Here is a 22,903-nt window from a genome sequence, read left to right as displayed (position 1 = left end):
GTAGAAAGTACCTTGTATTAGGCACTCAAGAAATATTTAGATAAATGTATGCATGAGTGAATAAATAATTGTGTATTGGGAAGATTACCTTGGCAAAGGTAGGAGAGGCTAGGGGGATTTTTAAAAGCCACTCTAAGCCATGGCTTAAGCAATCTGCTAAAGTAGGTAAAGTTAATCTCGACTTTCATCCTGTAGGACTCTCTCTACCCAACTAGTGCAACAGTAACCCCTAGCCTCCTAGGCTATATTTCATGACTAAGACTTGTTCTCTGTGGTCATTATACAACACCAAATATATTTAGTTGATACCAGTTTAAGCATTAGCCTCCTAAAATAGGTACAAAAAATAAACCTCTCATGATAGAATTTCTGTTGCAAGAACAGGCTATGGGGGAAACAATCTAAGATAGGAACAACCAATGTGGTATCATCTAAGAGACTCAGCACGGACTAAGTTCAGCATGAAAATCATTAGACAAAAAGGCATCCCTACTTCACAAGTAGTGATTTCCATGAGCCTATACAAATAGGCCTGATTCTTAGATTTGGGGGTCCAGAGATCTTCCTAATGGTGAAGATCTTCTCACAGGTAAAGGAGTAGCTGGGCCAGGACAATATCCTGAGAAAAAACAAAACAAAACAAAAACAAACCCAGAAGCCTGGACAAGCCTTGGACAGACGACTCCAGGCACATTGAAGATGCAACTAAGAAAATTACATCAGGAGCTACCATCACCCCAACATATAGCACAACATCTACAAACTCTCCCACCAGCTACATTTATTTTCTTGAATTTTCTCCCTCTTCTAGCCCCATAAACTGGTGAACTCCTTGAGGGCAGAGACTGTGGGAAATTCTGTCCAGTGTTTTAAAGTCCTAATCCATGTCCTTTTCCCATCGGGAACATCCTAATAAATGAACTTAAGCCCATCCTTCATCAGGGTAATGCCACCAGAAGCAATACACACTATTATCCAGTACTACTGGCACTGAGATTCTCATTGTCCTCCCTAGAAAATGATGTTTCTGGATGAGGAAGAGAAGGTAAGCAGAACTACAAAGCTGTAGAAGGTAGGAGACTTCATGATTCTTCTGTTTTGCTTAATTCCTCTAGGATAGAGTGCCTACAGAGCTCTGACCATTATTAGAAGGGTGTGGATATTTTTGTTATTAAAAATGGAACAAATCATATAGATCTGGTCTTCCTTCCTGCCATGACACCTGCCGGTAACCTCACACTTGGAAAAGGGGTAAGTCATGTGAAAAGATAAGTCCTCTGATTTCCATTTTGACATCAGAGTCTTCTATACAGCCAGGACTTACTGACCATGAAGGATGCAGGCACTATGCTTCTCCTAAGGATGAGAAGATAAGAAATCTTAGAACCAATACTCTCATTTTACAGATGGAAACCTGAGGTCCAGAGAGTTCAGGTGACACATCCAAGGTCCAAAAGCAAGCCAGTGGCAGAGCCAGAACCACGTCCTGGTCTTTGAACTCCTAGTTCAGTGCTCTTTCCACTGCAGTAGCTAAGGCAAAATTTTCATTTTGCTCTTTGGAGGGGGAGAAGTGAAAAAAGGTAGGGAACAGAATATTAAGTTTTTTGATTCTCTGTAGACTTCAGTAGCTTCTGTTAACCTGGCTGTAATTGCCATTTGCATCTATGGAAATTGGGTCCTAAGCCAATTAATTGCTTTTGAATTGGCTCGGGTTCCTACCAGGGCTGGTGCAGTGCCCCTGCAGGTGGCTCAGGATCTCCCGGTCTGTAAACAGGCGGAAGGCAATCTGCTCACACTCTCGCTTGGTCCCACATTCAAACAAACACCCAAACAAGCCCTCCTCCTCCAGAGCAGCCAGATCAGAGTAGCCACAGGGCCCACAGTGCAAGATCCAGGGGCGGGACCAGCAGGCAGCCTCCAAGGGGGTCTGGTTGAGATAGATACCTAGGTCAACCCTCCGTTTCCTACTGGTTGGGTGTGAGTACAAGAGCCATGATTCTGACGGTGTTCCAGCTTCCTCCTCCAGCCTCAGTGAACTGCCTGGAGAGCTCTGCTGAATGGTAGGTACATCTTTGCTATTAGAGTCCTGGCACCTATGCGGGATCTCCAGGGGCCGGAAACTTACCACACTCCCTTGGCAACCATGTGGGGGCTCACAGAGCTGTTGACTCAGGGCCAGCCTCTGAAAGCCTTCACCATGGTCAGTGCTGAGAGCCTCTGCCCGGCACCTGTTTGGTGTCCGGGCACTGCAATATAGCACAGGGTGGCCAGCCCTCCCAGTCACCTCTGCCACTTCGCATTCTACTGTAACCATAGGCCTAATGAGTCTCCCATGGTGCCATGTGACCCCTAGGTCATCACTATAGATCATCAGAGAATGAGGCCTGGTTTTACATGGTAGCTGGAAGCAAAAGAACCAGGAAGGGATGTAGTAGGTATATGCAGGGATGACGAGTCTCCCTGACTGCAGCTGGATGCCATGACCTGGGCCCACAGCAAATGTGGCCCAGTGCTTCAGCTCTGAGCCAATGACCTCCTCAGTCAAGTCCCTCACCTCACTCCATGAACATCCAGCATCCTGACTGCAGATGAAGCAAAGGCGGGCAGCATTCCTGCCTGATACAATCTGTTGACGCTCTGTGACATGGCCCCGCACACAGATGAAGAACAGGAACACACAACCACTCTTCCGTTCCCATACAGGACAGGGGTTCATGGTTCGATGCCCAGGTAGTGTGGCTTCCATCAGTGGCTTCAGGGGCCCCCACTAGACAAGGAGAAGGGAGAAAGTAGGAGTGAGATACTAATAGGAAAACGTGAAGCTCATTAAAAGTATTAGTATTTTTCATAAATAAGAAATGATATTGAAATCTATAAAATCATGAAGGCCTAACTACTCACTAAATTCTCAAATATTACAGGATAACTTACAAAGCTGGAAAGAGACAATGCTAAATGTTGTACAAGCTGTCTCCTCTGTCTGGAATGCTCTTCCTCATTTTATCTAGATTTCCAAATCATCCTCCATACCCAACTCAAAAGTCACCTCCTTTAGAAAGCCTTCCATGAAACTCACTCTCCTCCCCTAATAAATTTATTGTATAACATTGTAACTTTTTGTGACTGTCTTCCTTTTCTAGACTATGAGCTTTTTGAGGGCTTATACTATTAGTTACTAATATTGATTCTCCAGCACCTGGTACATAATAGGAGCTAAATATTTTTACAACGAAAGAAAGAAAAAAAAGAAAAGGAAAGGAAAGAAAGAAAAGGAAGAGAAGAAAAGCAAGGCAGACAAATAGGGAAATTTTAGGCAAATAAAGGGAAATTTAAGACAAATTTTTTTCCTTCCTGTACTACACTGGGAAGGCAATTCATAACTTTTGTTGAAAGCTCAAGCATAGATTCAGAGACACCTAGTTCAAACCATGCTTTCATCACTTATTTTGTGACTATGGGCAAGTTGCTTAATCTTACTTTACCTCAATTTCTTCATCAGTTAAGTGGAAAGTTTAATAACATCCTCACAAAGGAGTTATTATAAGGATACAATGAGATAATGCCTAATCAGACATATTGCAAATAAAGAAAGATCTAATCTCCCTATTTTCAAAACAATAGTAGAAATTGGTAAGACAATTTCCAGGAACCCAACAGAAATGGGCAAAGAGCAAGATCAGACAACTTACAAAAAGAGAAAAAAAAGTTCAGCTTCACTTATAAGAGAGAAATGCAAATTAAGACTAAACTGACAATGGCCAGGCACAGTGGCTCATGCTGTAATCCCAGCACGTTAGGATAGCTTGAGCCCAGGAGTTCGAGACCAGTCTGGGCAACATGGCAAAATCCCATCTCTAAAAATAAAAATAAAACAAAATAACTAAATTGATATAACTTTTACATCTGTCAAATTAGCAAAATCATAAAGCTTGACAGTACTGTGTTGGCAAATGTCAAGAAACTGGCACTTTCATATATGGATTGAAGTGCAAATAGTTCAACCTGTATGTAGGACATATATCAAAATTACAAACAACATTTATCCTTTCCCATCATGCCCAATTCTGGGAATTCATCCTAAGATATATCTGCTCATCAAATTAAGTATGTATAAGATTATTCAAATGCAGCATTACTTGAAGTAGCAAAATACTACAAACAACTCAAATATTCATCAATAGAGGATGGGTGAAATAAACATGCAATACATGGGGTAAAACCTTTTTTCCATGTATAGTGATATGGAAAGATTTCCATAATTTTTTTTTTTTGAGATAGAGTCTCTCTTTCTGTCAACCAGGCTGCAGTGCAGTGGTGCAATCTCAGCTCACTGCAATCTCTGCCTCCCAGGTTCAAGCGGTTCTCATGCCTCAACCTCCTGAGTATCTGGGATTACAGGCTTGCACCATCACGTCCAGCTAATTTTTCTATTTTTAGTAGAGACGGGGTTTTGACATGTTGGCCAGGCTGGTTTGAAATTCCTGACCTCAGGTGATCCACCTGCCTTGGCCTCCCAAAATGCTGGGATTACAGGTGTGAGCCACTGCGCCCTGCCTGATTTTCATAATATATTCTTAAACAAAGAAAGCAAAACACACAATAGTGTATGTAGTATGCTACTTTTTGCATCAGAAATGTGGAGGAAAGGGACTTCTGGTTACAGCAAACTAAATAATTGGACCAATCCTTCCACTGAGAACTTGAAAAAATAGATAAAACATTTAAACAAAAACAAAATATATGAAAGCACCAGAGAGCAGAGAGCAAACATAAGAATGAAGAATTACACGCTGAGTTCATTCAGAGAGGTTGGCTGGTCCCTTTTCCCCTTAGGGCATCCTACTAATTCTCAAAGAAGTAACTGAAAGGCTGAGAAGCTGAGCAAGTCATTTGACAACCTTATTGAGTAGGAGGACAAAACTTGAAGGCCTGGTAAACTGTCATGTAATTTGAGATGGAACCTTAAAGGGCCAAATCCAAGGAATAAGGATGGAACTGAGGCAGAACAGCCCTTAAAACCATCACTTGAGAAAACTGGTTGACATTATCTACTGAGGTAGAACGTACACATACCACATGAACCAGTAATTCCACTCCTAGCTACATACCCAACAAAATGTATGCCTGCAGTACCAAAAACATGTATAAGAATATTCATAGCAGTATAGTCTATACTTATAATAACTAACCCAAGTATCCAACAACAGTAAAATGGATCACTTAATTGTGGTATGTTCATATGACAGAATACTATGTAACAATGAAAAACAAATTAGGGTTACACACAACAATTTGGATAAATCTCAAGAATACTGAACAAAAAAAGCCAGACCAAAAGACTACATAGATTAAAAAAAGCAAAACTAAACTCTAGGGCTATAAATCAACTTAATATAATTAACTTCTCCTTTGGGAAGAAGGGCGGGGCCATAAGAGAAACTTCTCAGATGCTGACAACATTCTATTTCTTGGAATATTAGTTCTATATATGATGAGTCCACAAGTGTTGGCTTTGTCATAACTCACTGAGCTGACACTTAGGTTTTGTGCATTTCACATTTATGTTTTATGTTTTCTGCATATGTTATCACTTCACATTTTTAAAAGTTTTTAAATGGGCAATTAAGAGTACATACTTGTTTTGCTTTGCTTCTGTATGAAGTAGCACTGAAAAGAAATAATAGTGATTGCCTATAAGAGATACGGGAATGGAAATGAGAAATATATCTTTTTATACTATTTTTATTTTTCAGCTATATGAAATGTATTAACTACCTAAAACAAAAAATAAATTTAAAAAATTAATTTCTTTTTTCTTTTTTTTGAGACGGAGTCTCGCTCTGTTGCCCAGGCTGGAGTGCAGTGGCCAGATCTCAGCTCACTGCAAGCTCCACCTCCCGAGTATACGTGATTCTCCTGCCTCAGCCTCCCGAGTAGCTGGGACTACAGACGCCCGCCACCTCGCCCAGCTAGTTTTTTGTATTTTTTTTAGTATAGACAGGGTTTCACCGTGTTAGACAGGATGGTCTCGATCTCCTGACCTCGTGATCCGCCCGTCTCGGCCTCCCAAAGTGCTGGGATTACAGGCTTGAGCCACCGCGCCCGGCCTAAAAAATTAATTTATGTATAAATAGACAAAACAGATTAAGCAGGCTCAGATCATAGACTCTCAGAGCCATTTGCCTGAGGCCAGGAGTTTGAGATCAACTTGGGCAACATAGTGGGTCCTTATCTCTACAAAGCATTTTTATTTTTATTTTTATTTTTTACATTATCTGGGCCTGGTGGTAAGTACCTGAAGTCCCATCTACTTGGGAGGCTGAGGCAGGAGAATCAATTAAGCCCAGGAGTTTGAGGCAGCAGTGAGCTATGGTCAATCACTACACTCCCCTCTAGGTGACAGAGCAAGACCCTGTTTCAAAAACAAAAAAGAAAACTAAGCCATAATGGACCATAAGGGTTATCTAGTGCTAACTCCCATTCCACAGAAGAGACCCCTTGCAGTCTTCTGGATAAAAAACCATTCTGTCCTTGAACTACGCTAGTTCAAAAGGGAATTCAAGATCTCTGGGACAGCCCATTCTATACCAGAGTACCCTAAGCACACTAAACATGCCAGAGGTAAGTGATCAAGTCAGCTTACTTATTAAGCAGTCTAGTTTTTGGGAAGTCAGAAGTTTAGTCATCCTTAGTGGTTGAGAGGAGAAAATAATTTGAGCCAGATATATCTAACATATAGTTGACATGAAGGTGGAAGAAAGAGTAAACAAAGCATGAAAGCCTTGGAATCTAAGATGATCTCAACTAGCTGGAGCAATGGGACATATAAATCAAGCTGAGGCTTGACAGAGGTAAAACACGTTGTGGCTTAAAAATGTGCATGGGGAAAACTGATTAAAGAACAAATGTAGGCCAGGTGCTGTGGCTTATGCCTATAATCCCAATACTTTGGGAGGCCGAGGTGGGGGGATCACTTGAGGTCAAGAGTTCGAGACCAGCCTGGTCAACATGGTGAAACCCTGTCTCTACTAAAAATACACACAAAAAAATGAGCCAGGCATGGTGGCACACGCTTGTAGTCCCAGCTACTTGGGAGGCTGTGGCAGGAGAATAGCTTTAACCCAGGAGGCAGAGGTTGCAGTGAGCCGAGATCGCGCCACTGCACTCCAGCCTGGGTGATGGAGTAAGACTCCATCTCAAAAAAAAAAAAAAAAAAAAAAAAAGAAAGAAAGAAAATGTAAAACAAGAACAAATGTAATCAACAAGCATATGAAAACATGTTCAGCATCACTAATTAACGCAACTAAATGCAACTAAAAACCACAATGAGGTATCCCGTATCCCCCTCACAACTATTTGGACAGCTACCACACACACACACCAGAAAATAACAAATGTTGGTGAGGATGTGGAAAACTAGAACCATTGTGTACTGTTGGTAGGAATATAAAATGGTATAGCCACTATGGAAAATGGCATGACAGTTTCTCATTACATATAAAATTACCAAATGATCCAGCAATTCCACTTCTCTGTTTACGTCCAAAAGATTTAAAAGCAAAGTCTCAAAGAGATATTTTCACACCCTTATTCATAGCAATGTTATTCACAATACCCAACAGGGAAAAGCAACCAAAGCATCCATCAAGAGATGAAGGGAGCCCGGGCAACATACAGAAACCCCGATTTCTACAAAAATAAGATAAAATAAATTAGCTGGGTATGGTGGCATACACTTGAAGTCCCAGCTACTCAGGAGGCTGAGGATTGCTTGAGCCCAGGAGTTCGAGGTTGCAGAGCCATGAGCACACCACTGCACTCCAGCCTGGGCAACAAAGTGAGACCCTGCCTCAAAAAAAAAAAAAATGAATAAACAAAATGTGGTATATACATACAATGATATATTATTCAGCCTTAAATAGGAAGGAAATTCTGATACATGCTACAACATGGATGAAACTTGAGGACATTACATAAGTGAAATAAGCCATCACAAAAAGACAAACACTATACAATTCCACTTATATGAGATATCCAGAGTAGTCAAAATTATAGAAACAGAAAGTAGATTAGTGGTTGCCAGGGACTGAGGAGGGAGAAATGGGGAGCTGTTTAATGGGTGTAGACTTTCAGTTTTGAAAAATCAAAAGTTCTGAAGATTGGCTGCACAATTTGAATATACCTGGCACTAATGAATTATACATTTAAAAATGGTTAGGATGGTAAAATTTATGTTAGATATATTTTACTACAATTAATTTTTTTTTTTTAAAAAAGAGAACAACAAATGTGAAAAAGACTTGGAGGTTTTGGCTGACCATCTACTCTACATAGTCTACATAGTCTATACAATCTACATAGTCAATTGTGCTATGTAGCTACCAAGAAAGTGCTATTTTACCTTCAATTGCATTAAAGGGAATACAAGATAGGATAGCTCACCTCATTGCTGAGCTGGTTGGTCTACCCTTGGAGTCCCAAGTTCAGTTCCGAGTATTCTACTTTAAAAAAGGACACTGCCATCTCAGACCGGATCCCAAGGACAGTAATCACACTTTTCAAGGGACCAGAAACCAAATCAGGACTGTGCCCTAAGAAGTTACAGAAAGAACTGAAGTTGCTTAGCCCAGATAACAGAATACTCAGAGGGCATGAATGCAGCTTTCAGGTACTTCAGAGAGTAGTTCTCTGAAAAAGAGATTGTATCTACATTTTGTATAGATTGACTGCCCCAGAAGGCAGAATAAACCAATGGGTAGTTATAGAGAAGTAGAGATCATCTCATTCACAGACAAAAAACAGCTGCCACAGCAATCAGGTGCTCATTTGATGAGCTGTGCAAGGAGACCCTTAATGGAAAATGACAAATGTTTAGTTCTTACTATGTGGTATCTATTATTAACTATATGTTGCAGATGATGAAACAGAGAAGAGTCAAGTATCCAAGGTCACAAAGCCAATAAATGATAGGTCTTGACTGACTCCAAAGCCATGCTCTTAACCACTAAGATTTTAGTAACTACCAATAGAATACAGATTTCTATATTGGGAAAGAAGTTGGGCTTATGATTCTTCTAACTTCAAGATTCTACAATTAAATAAATCAGAGAATGAAATAAAGAGAGAATGAATTAAAGGGGACATGTTTGTGAATGTGTATGACTACTGAGTAGTGAAGTTATACAACAGTTGTGGTCTGATAAAAAATGCTTGCTTGGCTCAGTGGCACCTGCCTGTAGTTGCGGCTACTCAGGAGGCTTAGGCGAGAAGATTGCTTGAGGCCAGGAGTTTGAGGCTGTAGTATGCAACGATCACACCTGTGAATAGCCACTGCACTCCCACCTGGGCAACACAGAGAGGGCTTATCTCTAGACAGACAGACAGACAGACAAACAGATAGTTAAAACTTAAAAGGCTGGGCACAGTGGTGTACACCTGTAGTCCTAGCTACTCAGGAGGCTGAGACAGGAAAATTGTTTGAGCCAGGAGTTCAAGACCAGCCTAGGCAATATAGAAGTTGTATCTAAAAAAATAGTATTTTTAAAAAATGCTTAACAGCCTACTGTCTTGATCAAAAACAGTGCAACATGACCGATGACCACAGGCAATGCTTGTCCTAGAAGAAAGGAAAGAGCTAGAATCCCAAGTTCTACTGGGCTGTAGGGCTGGGCCTCTGTGGAGGCTAGTTATACATGCAGAAGTCTGGTCCTGGGAGGCCATGAGAAAAACTCATATCAAGATAAGGTGAAAGAGCAGGAACCAAAAATCCCACAAAATAAAAAACTTCACCAAGAGAAATGTGAGCCAATGTCATCAAAAGCAAAGATAGGGATTGATAGCAAGGCCCATGTTCAAGCAAAATAGCATTTGCACTGTGCAGTTTAACAGCAGAAGGTTATCTGCTATGGATATGAAGATTTAATGGTCATATTTGAGGCATCTGTAGGTAAAAAAGCAGGGTAGGTTAGGAGTATTAAAGTGCCTACTATATAGATATAGAGAGATGACACAGCTATATATATTTTTACAAAAGACTCTCAAAACCATTGTCTCATTTGTCTCACTTAAGCTAGCCCTGGGAGAGAGGAAAGCAACAATAAGAAATACAGGTATATGTGATTTATTGCACTTTGCCCTACTGCATTTCTCAGATATTGTCTTTATAAACTGAAGGTTTGTGGCAACCCTGAAGTGAGCATGTGCTCACTTCATGTCTTTGTCATGTTTCAGTTAATTCTCACAATATCTCAAACATTGTCGTTATTATTATATCTGTTATGGTGATCTTTCATCAGTGATCTTTAATGTTATTACTGTAATTGTTTTGGAGTATGACAACTGTGCCCATATTACATGGTGAACTTGATAAATGCTATATGTGTCCTGACTGCTCCACCAACCGTTCCCTCATCTCTCTCCCTCTCCTTCAGCCTATTCCCTGAAACACAACAATATTGAAATTAGGCCAATTAGTAACCCTACAATGGCCTCTAAGTGTTCAAGTGAAAGGAAGAGTCCCCCATCTTTCACTTTAAATTAAAGCTAGAAATGATTAAACTTAGGAGGAAGGCATGTTGAAAGCCAAGACAGGCCGAAAGCTACGCCTCTTGTGCCAAACAGCCAAGTTGTAAATGCAAAGAAAAAATTCTTTTTTTTTTTTTTTTTGAAACAGAGTCTCCCTCTGTTGCCCAGGCTGGATTGCAGTGGCTCGATCTCTGCTCACCACAACCTCCGCCTCCTGGGTTCAAGCTATTCTCCTGCCTCAGCCTCCTGACTAGCTGGGATTATAGGCATGCACCACCACGCCTGGCTAATTTTTTTTTTTTTTGTATTTTTAGTAAAGACGGGGTTTCAGCATGTTGGTCAAGCTGGTCTCAAACTCCTGACCTAGTGATCTGCCTACCTTGGCCTCCCAAAGTGCTGGGATTACAGGCGTGAGATATCGCACCAGGCTGAAAAGTTCTTGAAGGAAATTAAAAGTGCTACTCCAGTGAATACAGGAATGATAAGAAAGCAAAACAGCCGTATTGCTGATAGGGAGAAAGTTTTAGAGGTCTGGATAAAAGATCAGACCAGCCACAGCACTCCCTTAAGACAAAGCCTAATCCAGGGCAAAGCCCTAACTCTCTTCAATTCTACGAAGGCTGAGAGAGGTATGGAAGCTGCACAAGAAAAGCTGGAAAGTAGCAGAGGATGGTTCATGAGGTTTAAGGCAAGAAGCTGTCTCCATAACATAAAAGGGCAAGGTGAAGCAGCAAGTGCTGATGGGAGAAGCTACAGAAAGTTATCCAGAAGATCTAGCTAAGGTAACTGACAAAGGTGGCTACACCAAACAACAGATTTCCCTGTAGATAAAACAGCCTTCTACTGAAAGATGCCATCTAGGATTTTCATGGCTAGAGAGAAGTCAATGTCTGGCTTCAAACCTTCAAAAGACAGGCTGGTCACTTTAAATTGAGGTCAATGCTCATTTGTCACTCAGAAAATCCTAGGGCTCTTAAGAGTTATCCTAAATCTACTCTGCCAGTGCTCTACAATAAAAAAAGCCTGGATGAAGCACTTCTGTTTACAGGCCCCTGTTGAGACCTGCTCCTCAGGTAAAAAGATTCCTTTCAAAATATTACTGGTCATTGACAATGTACCTTGTCATCCAAGAGCTCTGATGGAGATGTATGAGATTAATGTTGTTTTCACAGCCACTAATACAACATCCATTCTGTAGCCCACAGATCAAGGAGTCATTTCAACTTCCAAGTTTCATTATTTAAGAAATACATTTCACAAGACTATAGTTGCCATAGATAGTGATTGTTCTGATGAATCTGGTCAAAGTAAACTGAAAACCTTCTGGAAAAATTTCACTGGTCTAGATGCCATTCAGAACATTCATGATTCATGGGAGGTCATAATATCAACATTAAGAGACATTGAGAAGTTGATTCCCACAACTCATGGATGACTTTGAGGGGTTCAAGACTTCAGTAGAGGAAGTAACTGCAGATATGGTGGAAATAGCAAGAGAATTAGAAGTGGAGCCTGAAGATGTGACTAAATTGCTGCAATCTTATGATAAAACTTGAACAAATGACTTGCTTCTTACAGATGAGCAAAGAAAGTAGTTTTTTGAGATAGGATCTACTTCTGGTGAAGATGCTGTAAACACTGTCAAAATGACAACAAAGGATTTAAAATATTACATCAACTTAGTTGATAAAGCAGCAGCAGGGTTTGAGAGGATTCATTTATGAGTTCTACTATGGGAAAAATGCTATCAAATTCTGTAGCATTGCATGCTACAGAAAAATCTTTTGTGAAAGGAAGAGTCAACTGTTTCAGCAAACTTCACTGTTGTCTTATTTCTTGTTGGGGGTAGACAGGGTATTGCTCTGTCCCCCAGTGGCACAATCGCAGCTTACTGGAGCCCTGAACTTCTGGGCTCAAGCAATCCTCCCCCTCAGCCTCCCAAGTAGCTGTGGACTACAGGTGTGTGCCACTACACCCACCTAATGTTTTTTATTTTTATTAGAGACAAGGTCTTGCTATGTTGCCCAGGCCAGTCTTAAACTCCTGAGCTCAAGCAATCCTCCCACTTTGGCCTCCCAAAGTTCTGGGATTATAGGTATGAGCCACTGTGCCCAGCCCATTGTCTTATTTTAAGAAATTATCTATATAAGTAAGAAATGCTTCAATAATAATAATAATAATAATAATAATAATAATAATAATACTACACTGAGTCTTCAGCAACCACCACCCTGATAAGTCAGCAGCCACCAACATCAGGGCAAGACCTACTCCAGCAAAAAGACTGACTAGCCAAAGGTTCAAATAATCATTAGCACTTTTCAGTAATATTTTAAGGTGTGTACTTTTTTTTAGACATAATGCTACTACACACTTAATAGATTACAGTATAGTGTAAACATAACTTTTATATGCACCGGGAAACCAAAAAATTTATGTGTCTTGTTTTATTGTGACAGTCACTTTATTGTGGTGGTCTGGAACCAAATCCACAATATCTCTGACGTATGCCTATCTGGGGTCTGAAATAACCCCGTAGCTTCCAGGTCAAAGAATAGCAACCTCTCTTTCCTCACTAAAAATACAGCCAAAATGTTCTACTGAAGAGGAAGGGCTCCAACTCCAGTTCTCCCACTTATTAGATGTGTGACCAAAGCAAATGAGCTTAATTCTCAGGCCTGGTTACCTCCTGCAAAGTGGAGATAATAAAATGTACCTCACATACAGCATTTAGTAGTAGAAGTGTGGTTATTACTGGTATCCCCCCGTCATCTGCTAAATGTGGTCCTGAGCAAATTACTTACCTCTTGGAGCACCAGGATCCACCATCAGCAAAATTGGACTACCAATGCTTACTTCCCTGGGTGATTTATGAGGATTAAATGGAATATAAATGAAAGGCACATCATACGTTAGCTGAATCTAAATAACTGTGGCGGTCTCTGGAGTCAGCAACTGAGTTTGAAGCCAGCTTCTACTGCTTTATTATAGCTGTATAACCTTGAGCAAATGGCAACCTCTCTGACTCTCAGTTTCCTTGTCTGTAAAATATGACTGAAAACAGTACCTACGAAACAGAGTGGCTGTGAGGACCCAATGTGCCCCTGGAACACAATAAGCACTCAGTGAGAGCCACTGTTTTTGCTGTTTTTTCTGCCTCTGCTCCCCACATGGCTTTCCTGTACTGATGAGAAAAGGCACAGATCCTGAAGAGCTCTGAGCTTTGTGAAGAGAAACTGAGGCCCAGACTCAGATCTGGGATGAAGAGTCACCTGTACCAAGTGCCCAATCCTCAACCCTCGCCTCAGCACCAGGTGGAGAGCATCCTCATCCCTGCTCGTGGAACGCTTCTCTGCAAAGGCCAGGAAGGTGTGGGTGGGGGGTATGTAGAGCAGGGCTGGGATCCGGTAGGTAATCCCTCTGTCATCTTCCTGCCGGAACAGAGGGCTGTTGAAGGAGCATGTTGTCACTTCTTCCATGACCTCTGCAAGGATAGAAGGCAGCTCAATGTGTGTCCATACCCAAATGCTGACCTGCATATAAATTCTGCTTCATCATTTCACTTCTGGAGAGCAAAGGGGAGGCACAGATACATATTCAAATGTTTATTTATACAAGAGTAACATATGCTCTCAATAGTACAAAGCAAGCAATATACATTCTTATTTAACAAATGAGAATTTCATTAACTCCAGACCCTGTGGGAATTCTGTGTGGCCTGTGTCAAGTATGTATCTTGGAGCAGAGCGGTTTTGCATTTCTTTTTGCCAAGCATCCAGGGGTATTACCAGCCTCAGGTGGTTTTTAATGTCAATTCTTGACTTGGAGTTTCTAGGCCATTGGGTATCTGTACGAGTGAATGGCTGTGGTTAAGAATTTTCTGGGAAAACTTTTTTTCTGTACAAAAGCCTAGGATAAAAGGCAATCTTCTTTGTCTTCTCTCTGTGTCAGTAGGGAGAATTTTTTTTTTTTTTCCTAGTAGATCTGGTATGATATATGTCCCCTCCAAAACTCATGTTGAAACTTAATCCCCGATATGGCAGTGTTGAGAGGTGGGGCCTCTAAGAGGTGACTGGGTTATAAGGGCTCTGTCCTCATGAATGAATGAATGGATGAATGCGTTATCAAGGGAGTTGCATTAGGGGCTTTATAAGAGGAAAACCAGAGATCTGAGCTAGCATAGTCAGCTCCCTTGCCATGTGATGCCCTGTGCTGCCTTCAGACTCTGCAGAGTCCCCACTAGCAAGAAAGCCCTCACCAGATGTGGCCTCTGGACCTTGGATTTCTCAGACTCCATAACTGTAAGAAATTTCTTTTCTTTATAAGTTATCCAGTTTCAGGTATTCTGTTATAAGCAACAGAAAATGAATTAAGATACTAGTCCACCCTATCAGAAGGTATACACCCTACACAGGGTGCAGATTTTCAAGGGACCTAGTTTCATGTGAAGATTTCACATGCCATCCTCTGTCAAAAACTAGAGTCTAACCAGGCTGGGCACGGTGGCTCACGCCTGTAATCCCAGTACTCTGGGAGGCCGAGGTGGGCAGATCACGAGGTCAGGAGATGGAGACCATCCTGGCTAACATGGTGAAACCCTGTCTCTACTGAAAATACAAAAAAATTAGCTGGGCATAGTGGCGGGTGCCTGTAGTCCCAGCTACTCAGGAGGCTGAGGCAGGAGAATGGTGTGAATCCAGGAGGCGGAGCTTGCAGTGAGCCGAGATTGCATCACTGCACTCCAGCCTGGGCGACAAAGCAAGATTCCGTCTCAAAAACAAAACAAAACAACAACAAAAACCCACTAGAGTCTAACCCATGCGGACCTATAGCTTCATTTGATACAAAAACAGGCCTATTAAAGTCCAAGTTTCTAGGTGAGACATCCAGTACAGCTGAGGGCAGATTAAGGAGCTAATCACTCTGGTTTTCAGTTCACGCTTGGTTTCTTAGTCCCTGGAGATTTCTCTTACTTTCTCACAAATTCAGCTATAAAGGGCTTTGTTATTTTTTTTTTTCTTTTGAGATGGAGTTTTGCTCTTGTTGCCCAAGCTTGAGTGCAATGGTGTGAGCTCGGCTCACTGCAACCTCCACCTCCTGGGTTCAAACAATTCTCCTGCCTCAGCCCCCCGAGTAGCTGGGACTGCAAGCGCCTGCCACCACGCCCAGCTAATTTTTTGTATTTTTAGCAGAGATGGGTTTCACCACGTTGGCCAGGCTGGTCTCAAATTCCTGACCTCAGGTGGTCCACCCACCTCGGCCTCCCAAAGCGCTGGTACTACAGGTGTGAGCCACCATGCCCGGCTGCCTTTGTTATATTTTACCCCCCATTTTACAGTTTGGCTACCCTGCCATAATGCTCACAATGGAGTCTCCAAGTATTCTTCTTAAAGAAAACCAGGTGTTCCACTTCTCAGAGGCCCAAAAGGGGAATCAAGCCAGACAGACAAAAGGCAGCCTTAGAATTACTTTTTCCTCAAACCAACTGTCATCCAAACCCAACTTTACAAATCATTTGTAAATATTATCAGGCTGTAAGAACGATTTATTCAATAAATATTTCTAGGTGTCTCCTCCATGTCAGGCTCTAAAATAGGTGCTGAGAAGATAGAGAAGGATCAGAGGTTCCTGCTCTCAAGAAACCCAATCAAGTGAGGGAAACAGACATATACATGGACAATTATAACACGATGTAATAAGTGCTACTTTAGAGGTAAACACAATAGCAAGTAGAAAAACATAAAAGTGGCATCTGTCCAGATCAAGGCACCAGAGAAGGATTTTTGGAGAGAATTATTGAGCCAAAAGAGCTCCTGCCTCATATAGTCACAGGCTCTGCCTGGAACACTCGTTTCAGATAGTCACATAACACTCTCTCAACTTCTTCAGCTCTGCTCAAACATCATCCAATCAGTAGGGTTTCTCTGTCAACTCCTTTGCCCCAGCCTATCTTCTTTCCTTCTTCTATTCTCCACACCACTTATCACACTTTGATGTCTCCTATGTTACATTTGTTTAATACATACCACAAAATGGAAGCTCCAGAAAGGGCAAGGGTATGTCTGTTTCTTATTGCTCCACGTTGACACGTAGAACTATGCCTAGTACATAAGAGGCACTCAACAAATTTTTGTTGAATGATTGAATGAATGAGTGAGCCAGATCTTAAAGAATGAATAGTGGGTTAGCCAACTGAGGGTGAAAAGAAGAAGGGTAGAGGACGAGGATGTGAAAAGCGTATAGGTGACAGAAAACAACCTATAGGTTAGCCAACTGAGGGTGAAAAGGAGAAGGGCAGAGGACGAGGATGTGAAAAGCCTATAGGTGACAGAAAACACAGAGAATTGTAGGGCCTCTCAGTAGTTTAGTATGACTACAGTAAGATGGAGTGCAAGGGATGGGGCAGAGGTGGGACTGAAGGGGTCAGTACAGTCCAGATCCTGGGAGGCTTAGATACTTTATTAAGGTGTTTATTCCACAGATGGGAGACCACTCAAGAGTTCTTGACAGAGGAATGGCATGATGATTTTAGACCAATCTTCCAGGAAGCTTTCAGGACAATGAACTATAGGGCAAAGTTGCACTGCTTTTGGTTACAGCCTCCTAGTGTCAATCAAGACAAACTTTTATCAATAGCATATGAATACTTAGTCACTTGTTCCTAACTTAAAGAAGGGAAAAGAACTATGGCTCAGTATCATGAGGGGAACTGCGGGAGTGGTCTTGCTGAGTCCAGAAGAAAAGCCTCCCTTCATTTCAATCTCAGGCTCTCAACAGCAGAATCAAAAGATAAGCAAGGGGAGACCATCTTCTCACCCAATACTAGAGCACACTTCTCTCCCCTCAATTCAGGCTCTCCTCCCTGGGAGGGTCAGGCTTTGTTCTAAGCAAATAATCTGTCTCTGAGCCAGGCTGGGGTAATGGTTAAGAACATAGGATTTGGACCAGGCCAGGACTATGTGACCTTGGGCATGTTACTCAACTTCTCTATGCTTCAGGATCCTCCCCTATACAATTCAGTAGAGTAGGTGATAGAAATAAAATGCTTAACTACAGTGGCTATTACAAGACCTGTGACATAGTATGAGTGCAATATACAACAGTTATTTTTAAACTACCAACTAATGTATATTCTAGTTTTATTCCTTGAATCCTGTGGATAACAATGACAATAATAACAATTACAACTCTTTCTTAAAAACATTTAAATCCCTCTTTATTGCTGAAAGAGAACATACTTTAAACTCTTACCACTTTAATTAGAAGTTAAACCAACACTACTATCATCAGACAACATGTGACTATTAGTTAAATTTAAACAGGAATTCTCCAGGTGATAAGAAGAATGGAGCACAGGATAGGCATGGAGTAGGACAGGGCTCAGAACAGGAAAGGAAGAGGCTGGGTGCGGTGGCTCATGCCTGTAATCCCAGCACTTTGGGAGGCTGAGGTGGGCAGATCACTTGAGGTCAGGAGTTCGAGACCACCCTGGCCAATATGGTAACACCTCGTCTCTACTAAAAACACAAAAAAAAATTGGCTGGGCATGGTGGCATCCACCTGTAATCCCAGCTATTCAGGAGGCTGAGGCGGGAGAATCACTTGAAACCAGGAGGTGAAGGTTGCAGTGAGCTGAGATTGCACCACTGCACTCCAGCTTGGGTGACACAACAAGACTCTGTCTCAAAAAAAAAAAAAAAAAAAAAAAAGGAAAGGGAGAGGAAATAGGGAAATCACCAAAGGAGAAGCACAACTTGTCAGATGGGCTGGATTCATGTCTCAGCTCCATTTCTTGCTGCATGACGTTTTGATGGTTACTCAACCTCTAGATCTTGGATTCCTTGCTTGTACACTATGGATAATAATACCTACCTAAGCAGATCAATATGAAGAACCACTCAAAAGTGCTTTATAAATTTTAAAGTCCTGTTTCAATAGGTGTGTTTAATTATAAATTTTGATGTCTTCACAGTTTCACTTATGCTTTATTATCACTATAACAATTACAGCCATTAATTTTTGTAATTATATTGATCGTGTTGATGACAGAAGTAACATAGATGGTGATTCTGGCATTGCCACCCAAACTATTTCACACAAATCAGGTGCTGGAAACTGGGGAGAGAAAAGAATCAGATATGGTCCTGCTCTGGGGTTCATTTAGGCAGAGAATTCAAATGATTAATTGCTGCTTGATATAATCACTTTCCCATCAAGTCCTCCCTGCTTTCTTACTGGGAGAGAGTATAGCCTAGCATGGACTCTGAAGTCTGACTTATCTTTGACACTTACTAGCAAGTCACTTTACTTCTGAGCTTCAGTTTCCTCACTTATAAAATGGAGATAATACCGCCTACTTCTCAGGCTATAATAATGTAATTCCACAGCCTCCAACTAACCCAGTGAGCCTCCAGTGAATCCCAGAAGGAGGCCTCCCTATCTCATCTATTCACTCCTAACAAGTAATATTTAAGGAGCACCTATCACGTGCCAGACCTTTGAAGATCTGTAGTCTAAACCACCTCATGGTATAGATGGGAAAACTCAGGCACAGGATGGGGGCAAAGCTTACTGAATGCCACTCCACAGTAAAATCTGGACCAAGACCCAGGTCTCCTAAGTTGAAACTGAAGCTCAGGGATCTTTCTGCCGACCAGAGACCTCTGGTAAGAAGGGGTTTTCCAGTCTCAGTCCCCTTTCATCTCTGTAGTGATAATTCTGAGGTTTAAGTTAGGCTTCAGTGAGAACAAATAAAAATAGGACTAGCCAAGAATACTCCGGCCAGGTCAGATCCTAGCGGACAGGGTGGCTCTGTCTCAATGATCCAAGGCTGGATTTCCCAAGCGCAGATGGTCTTGCTCAAACTGTCCCCACAGTTGAGTCCTCCTCGGGAGCTCTCCTGTCTCCCAACCCCGCTCACCTGCACTGGACCCCGGCTCCTCCGTCTCTGTCGGGGCAGAGCTGGACGCCGGGGGTTCTTCCATGGGGCGCGGGGGCAAGTCCTCAGGTCTCATTCGCCGAAGCCTGGGAGAGGCACCGGCCCCAAGGCTGCGGAGACGGAGACAGAGGAGGATAGAGAGGGAAAAACAGCAGAGACGGAGGACACGGAGACAAACCCCGAGAAGCAAAGAGCAGGTCGACTGCCGGAAAGAGGTAATGGCAACGAAAGAGGAGGACGCAGGCTGTAGTCAGTGGCGGCTGGGGCCAACCGTTGGCCTCCTCCGCGAGCCCGCCCCGTCCCGCCCCCTCGGCGCTGCCCCTCCCTCCAGCCCACAGCCCGGTCCCCACCACCGCACGGGACCAGCACCACCTCTACCCTCGCCAGCTCAGCTTAAGCCCTGGGCCCACCTCAGTTCCCAACGGTCGCTTCCTCTCTTCAGTCCCACAGCCCCAAACTCTTACATTGGTCTGCAGCTCGGTATCACCGCCTAAAATTTCCCCGGACAGCCTGAGAGTTGAGCAAAGGTTCCGGGCCTCAGAGGGTACCCTACAAAAAGGACCAGAGGTCCAGAGCATTGGCTATCCTTTTTGCAAAATATGAAAATGAAAATGTATTCATATGTATAATTTATGTGTGTATATACACACATTTACATACACAGATTTGTCACATAGCACTGAGTCCATTCTTCTGTTTCACAGTACCTGAATTTAAGCCCTCCTCTCCCCAACCAAGGAGGAAATGGCTGATCTAAGGTCATTTTTTATCTGGGACTAAGTATAACGTAAAGGAAATAGGCTGGGCCTGGTGGCTCATGCCTGCAATCTCAGCGCTTTGGAAGGCCTACGTGGGAGGATGCCTTGAGCCCAGGAGTTGGAGGCTGTGGTGAGCTGTGATTGCACCACTGCACGCCAGGCTGGGTGACAGAGTGAGACCCTGTCTCTAAAATATAAAAATTTTAAAAAGAAGAAATTTTACAAACACCAATAAAAGGAAAGACAGACTGCTAACTTAGAGGACATAAAAATGTAAAGCTTCCATAAATTTGAATTCGTGATATTTTTTCTCATTAAAAAAAAAAAAAAATCCTGTGCTGAGGCAGGGAACATACAAGATGAGTCTGGAACGTCGTGGTGCCATAAAGAAAGAACTCACAAAATGATGAGGGTTCTTTGAAAGAACACAGGAGCCAACCTCAATACAACCTGCTGTATTTTTCTAAAAAAAAAAAAAAAAAGGCCTAGAACCAGAGGCCAACTCAATCGTAATAAGCCCAAATAATGGGTCTTAAACTACTATTTTGTCCCCAAAGGAACCAGGGTTCCATGGAAAAAATGGCTGATTTTAGGTGCAGGGAAGAAAATTTATAAGATTAGCCTAGAACATCTTGTCTTAACAGAAAGCAAGAAAGCCATAAAAGACTATTTCAGGTCATGTCAAAAGAAGATAAGAGTCAATTTGAAGGTAATTCCACTGGCCAAATATGGAAAAATTAGAACATCAAAAAGAACAAGGACTGCAAAGAAAGTTCATATTGACATATGAAGAAAAAAGTCACTTTGGTCACCTCAGAGTTTGCTAAGGAAAGCAGCTTTTTATTCTGCCTTTCCTGTACAAACCATATTTCTGGGTAACTAAATAGTTGATGGGGAAAAGTTCTCCTTCATGAAATAATTAACTGACCAATGCCAAGTGAATGATAGAATTTTGTCATTTTTTCCTTTAATGACAAAATGAATTTAATGAATCTAGACAGCAATTATCAATAGCTACTAAAAGCTACACCCTTATTGCTCACCTTTTCTTCCCTTCCTACTTTCCCACCTCATTATGGCACTCCCTGCATCTCTCACATATACTACTGCCCTCAGATCCTGGTCTCAGAACTTGACTCTGGGAGAACTCAAATAAAGACCCTATACCAGGAGATAAGAACAACAAAACAGTAATGAGTTAAGGATCTAACTTAAGAATGTAGAAAAGGAAGAATAGAATAAATCCCAAAAAGGTAGAAAAGGAAATGATGAAAATAAAAACAGAATAAATGAAACAAGAAGCAAAGTACAATAGAGGGGACTGACAAAAGCAAATATTAGTTATCTAATATATCTAATAAAATGGACAAACCCTCTGGCAAGACTCATTTTTAAAACTTATAAATGATATTAATGAAAAGGAGACTATAAGCAGGGATACAACAGAGATCAGAAAAATAATATTATACAAACTTTATTCATTAAGTTTGAAAATCTAGATAAAGTTAATATGGTTTTAGAAAAAGTCACCAAACTAAGATATAGAAAATGTGAAGTCTTACAACTAGTTAAAAATCCCAATCAGTATTTAAAAATCTGTTCACAAAGATAACACAACTATCCCAATTATTCCAATCTTGTATTTCCTTCATTAATAGAAGGAATGTAAATTGGTACAGTCACTTTAGAGGAAAATTTAGCAATACCTAGAAAAGTAAAAATGTATATCCTCTCCCACCAAAGAATCCCACTACCTGTATTAGATGTATCCATACAAGAATGTTCATAGCAGCAAATGTTTAATAGTGAAAAATTATTAAAGACCTAAATGTCCATTAATAGGGTAAATAAACTGTCATGTTTAACAGTATACAGCAGTGAAATAGAATGAATTGTAGCTACAGGTATCAATCTAAATTACCTTCACAAACACAATATTGAACAAAAAAGCAAGTTGCACAATACAGAGAGAATGGTACTTGTGCAGATCTAACAGTGCTATCCTTAGAAAGGCCTGCTTGCAATTGGTGTTTTTTGACTGGTGTCTGGAAACCTGGCTCTCAAAGTGTTCCCAGTCACCAGTCAAGTGAAAACAGTAGTTGACTATGCAGACTGTTTGAATGCAGTATGATTTATGCTGGAAACCTGCTTGCTTTCTAGGGGTCTTTATTATGTGCTAGGCAGATGGTGCCCACATGACCAAACCTCAATAATCTGTGGGTACTCTCTAATGGGCTCCCTGGACAGAAACATTGCACACGTGTTGCTGCATTTTTGTTGCTGGGGCAATGTGGGCTCTTTGTAATCCCTCATGGGAGGAAGAGCACAAGGAACCTGTAAATGGATTCCTCCAGACTCTGCCAGTGTCCTTTTCCCTTATGATCCAGATATATGTCCTTATTACATCGAGGAATAAATCTTAGTCATATATGCTGAATCCCATGGGTCCTTCTAGCAAATATCTGAACACAGGGGTGGTTTGGGAGACTCTCAATCAAAAACCACATATAAAGTTTAAAAACAGGTAAAACAATAACCATATATATCATATAAGAGCTCCCAAGGAGGTAAAAATAAAATTTAAAAATCACCGTATGTCTCTACATATCTGTATATATCCATATATATAATGGACACATAGGTATGAAGAAAATGCTTAGGAATAATAAATACCAAATTCCAG

The 22,903-nt window shown here is 41.5% G+C and overlaps 1 protein-coding gene across 1 annotated transcript; it reads right to left on the bottom strand.

Annotated features, from left to right (window-relative positions):
* Positions 1–471: 471 nt before the first annotated feature.
* NEU3 (neuraminidase 3) lies at positions 472–20,040 on the bottom strand. Its single transcript, XM_025357284.1, is given in 5 exon segments — positions 472–2,767; positions 13,797–14,008; positions 19,445–19,693; positions 19,696–19,758; positions 19,761–20,040. Coding segments are annotated over 5 exon segments (1,884 nt in total). The 3' UTR covers positions 472–1,687.
* Positions 20,041–22,903: the final 2,863 nt, after the last annotated feature.

The sequence above is a fragment of the Theropithecus gelada genome, chromosome 14 (assembly GCF_003255815.1).
Source record: "Theropithecus gelada isolate Dixy chromosome 14, Tgel_1.0, whole genome shotgun sequence".
In the NCBI taxonomy this organism is placed as follows: Eukaryota; Metazoa; Chordata; class Mammalia; order Primates; family Cercopithecidae; genus Theropithecus; species Theropithecus gelada.
The sequence above is the reverse complement of the archived record's forward strand: the minus strand, read 5'-3'. Positions and strand labels throughout refer to the sequence as shown.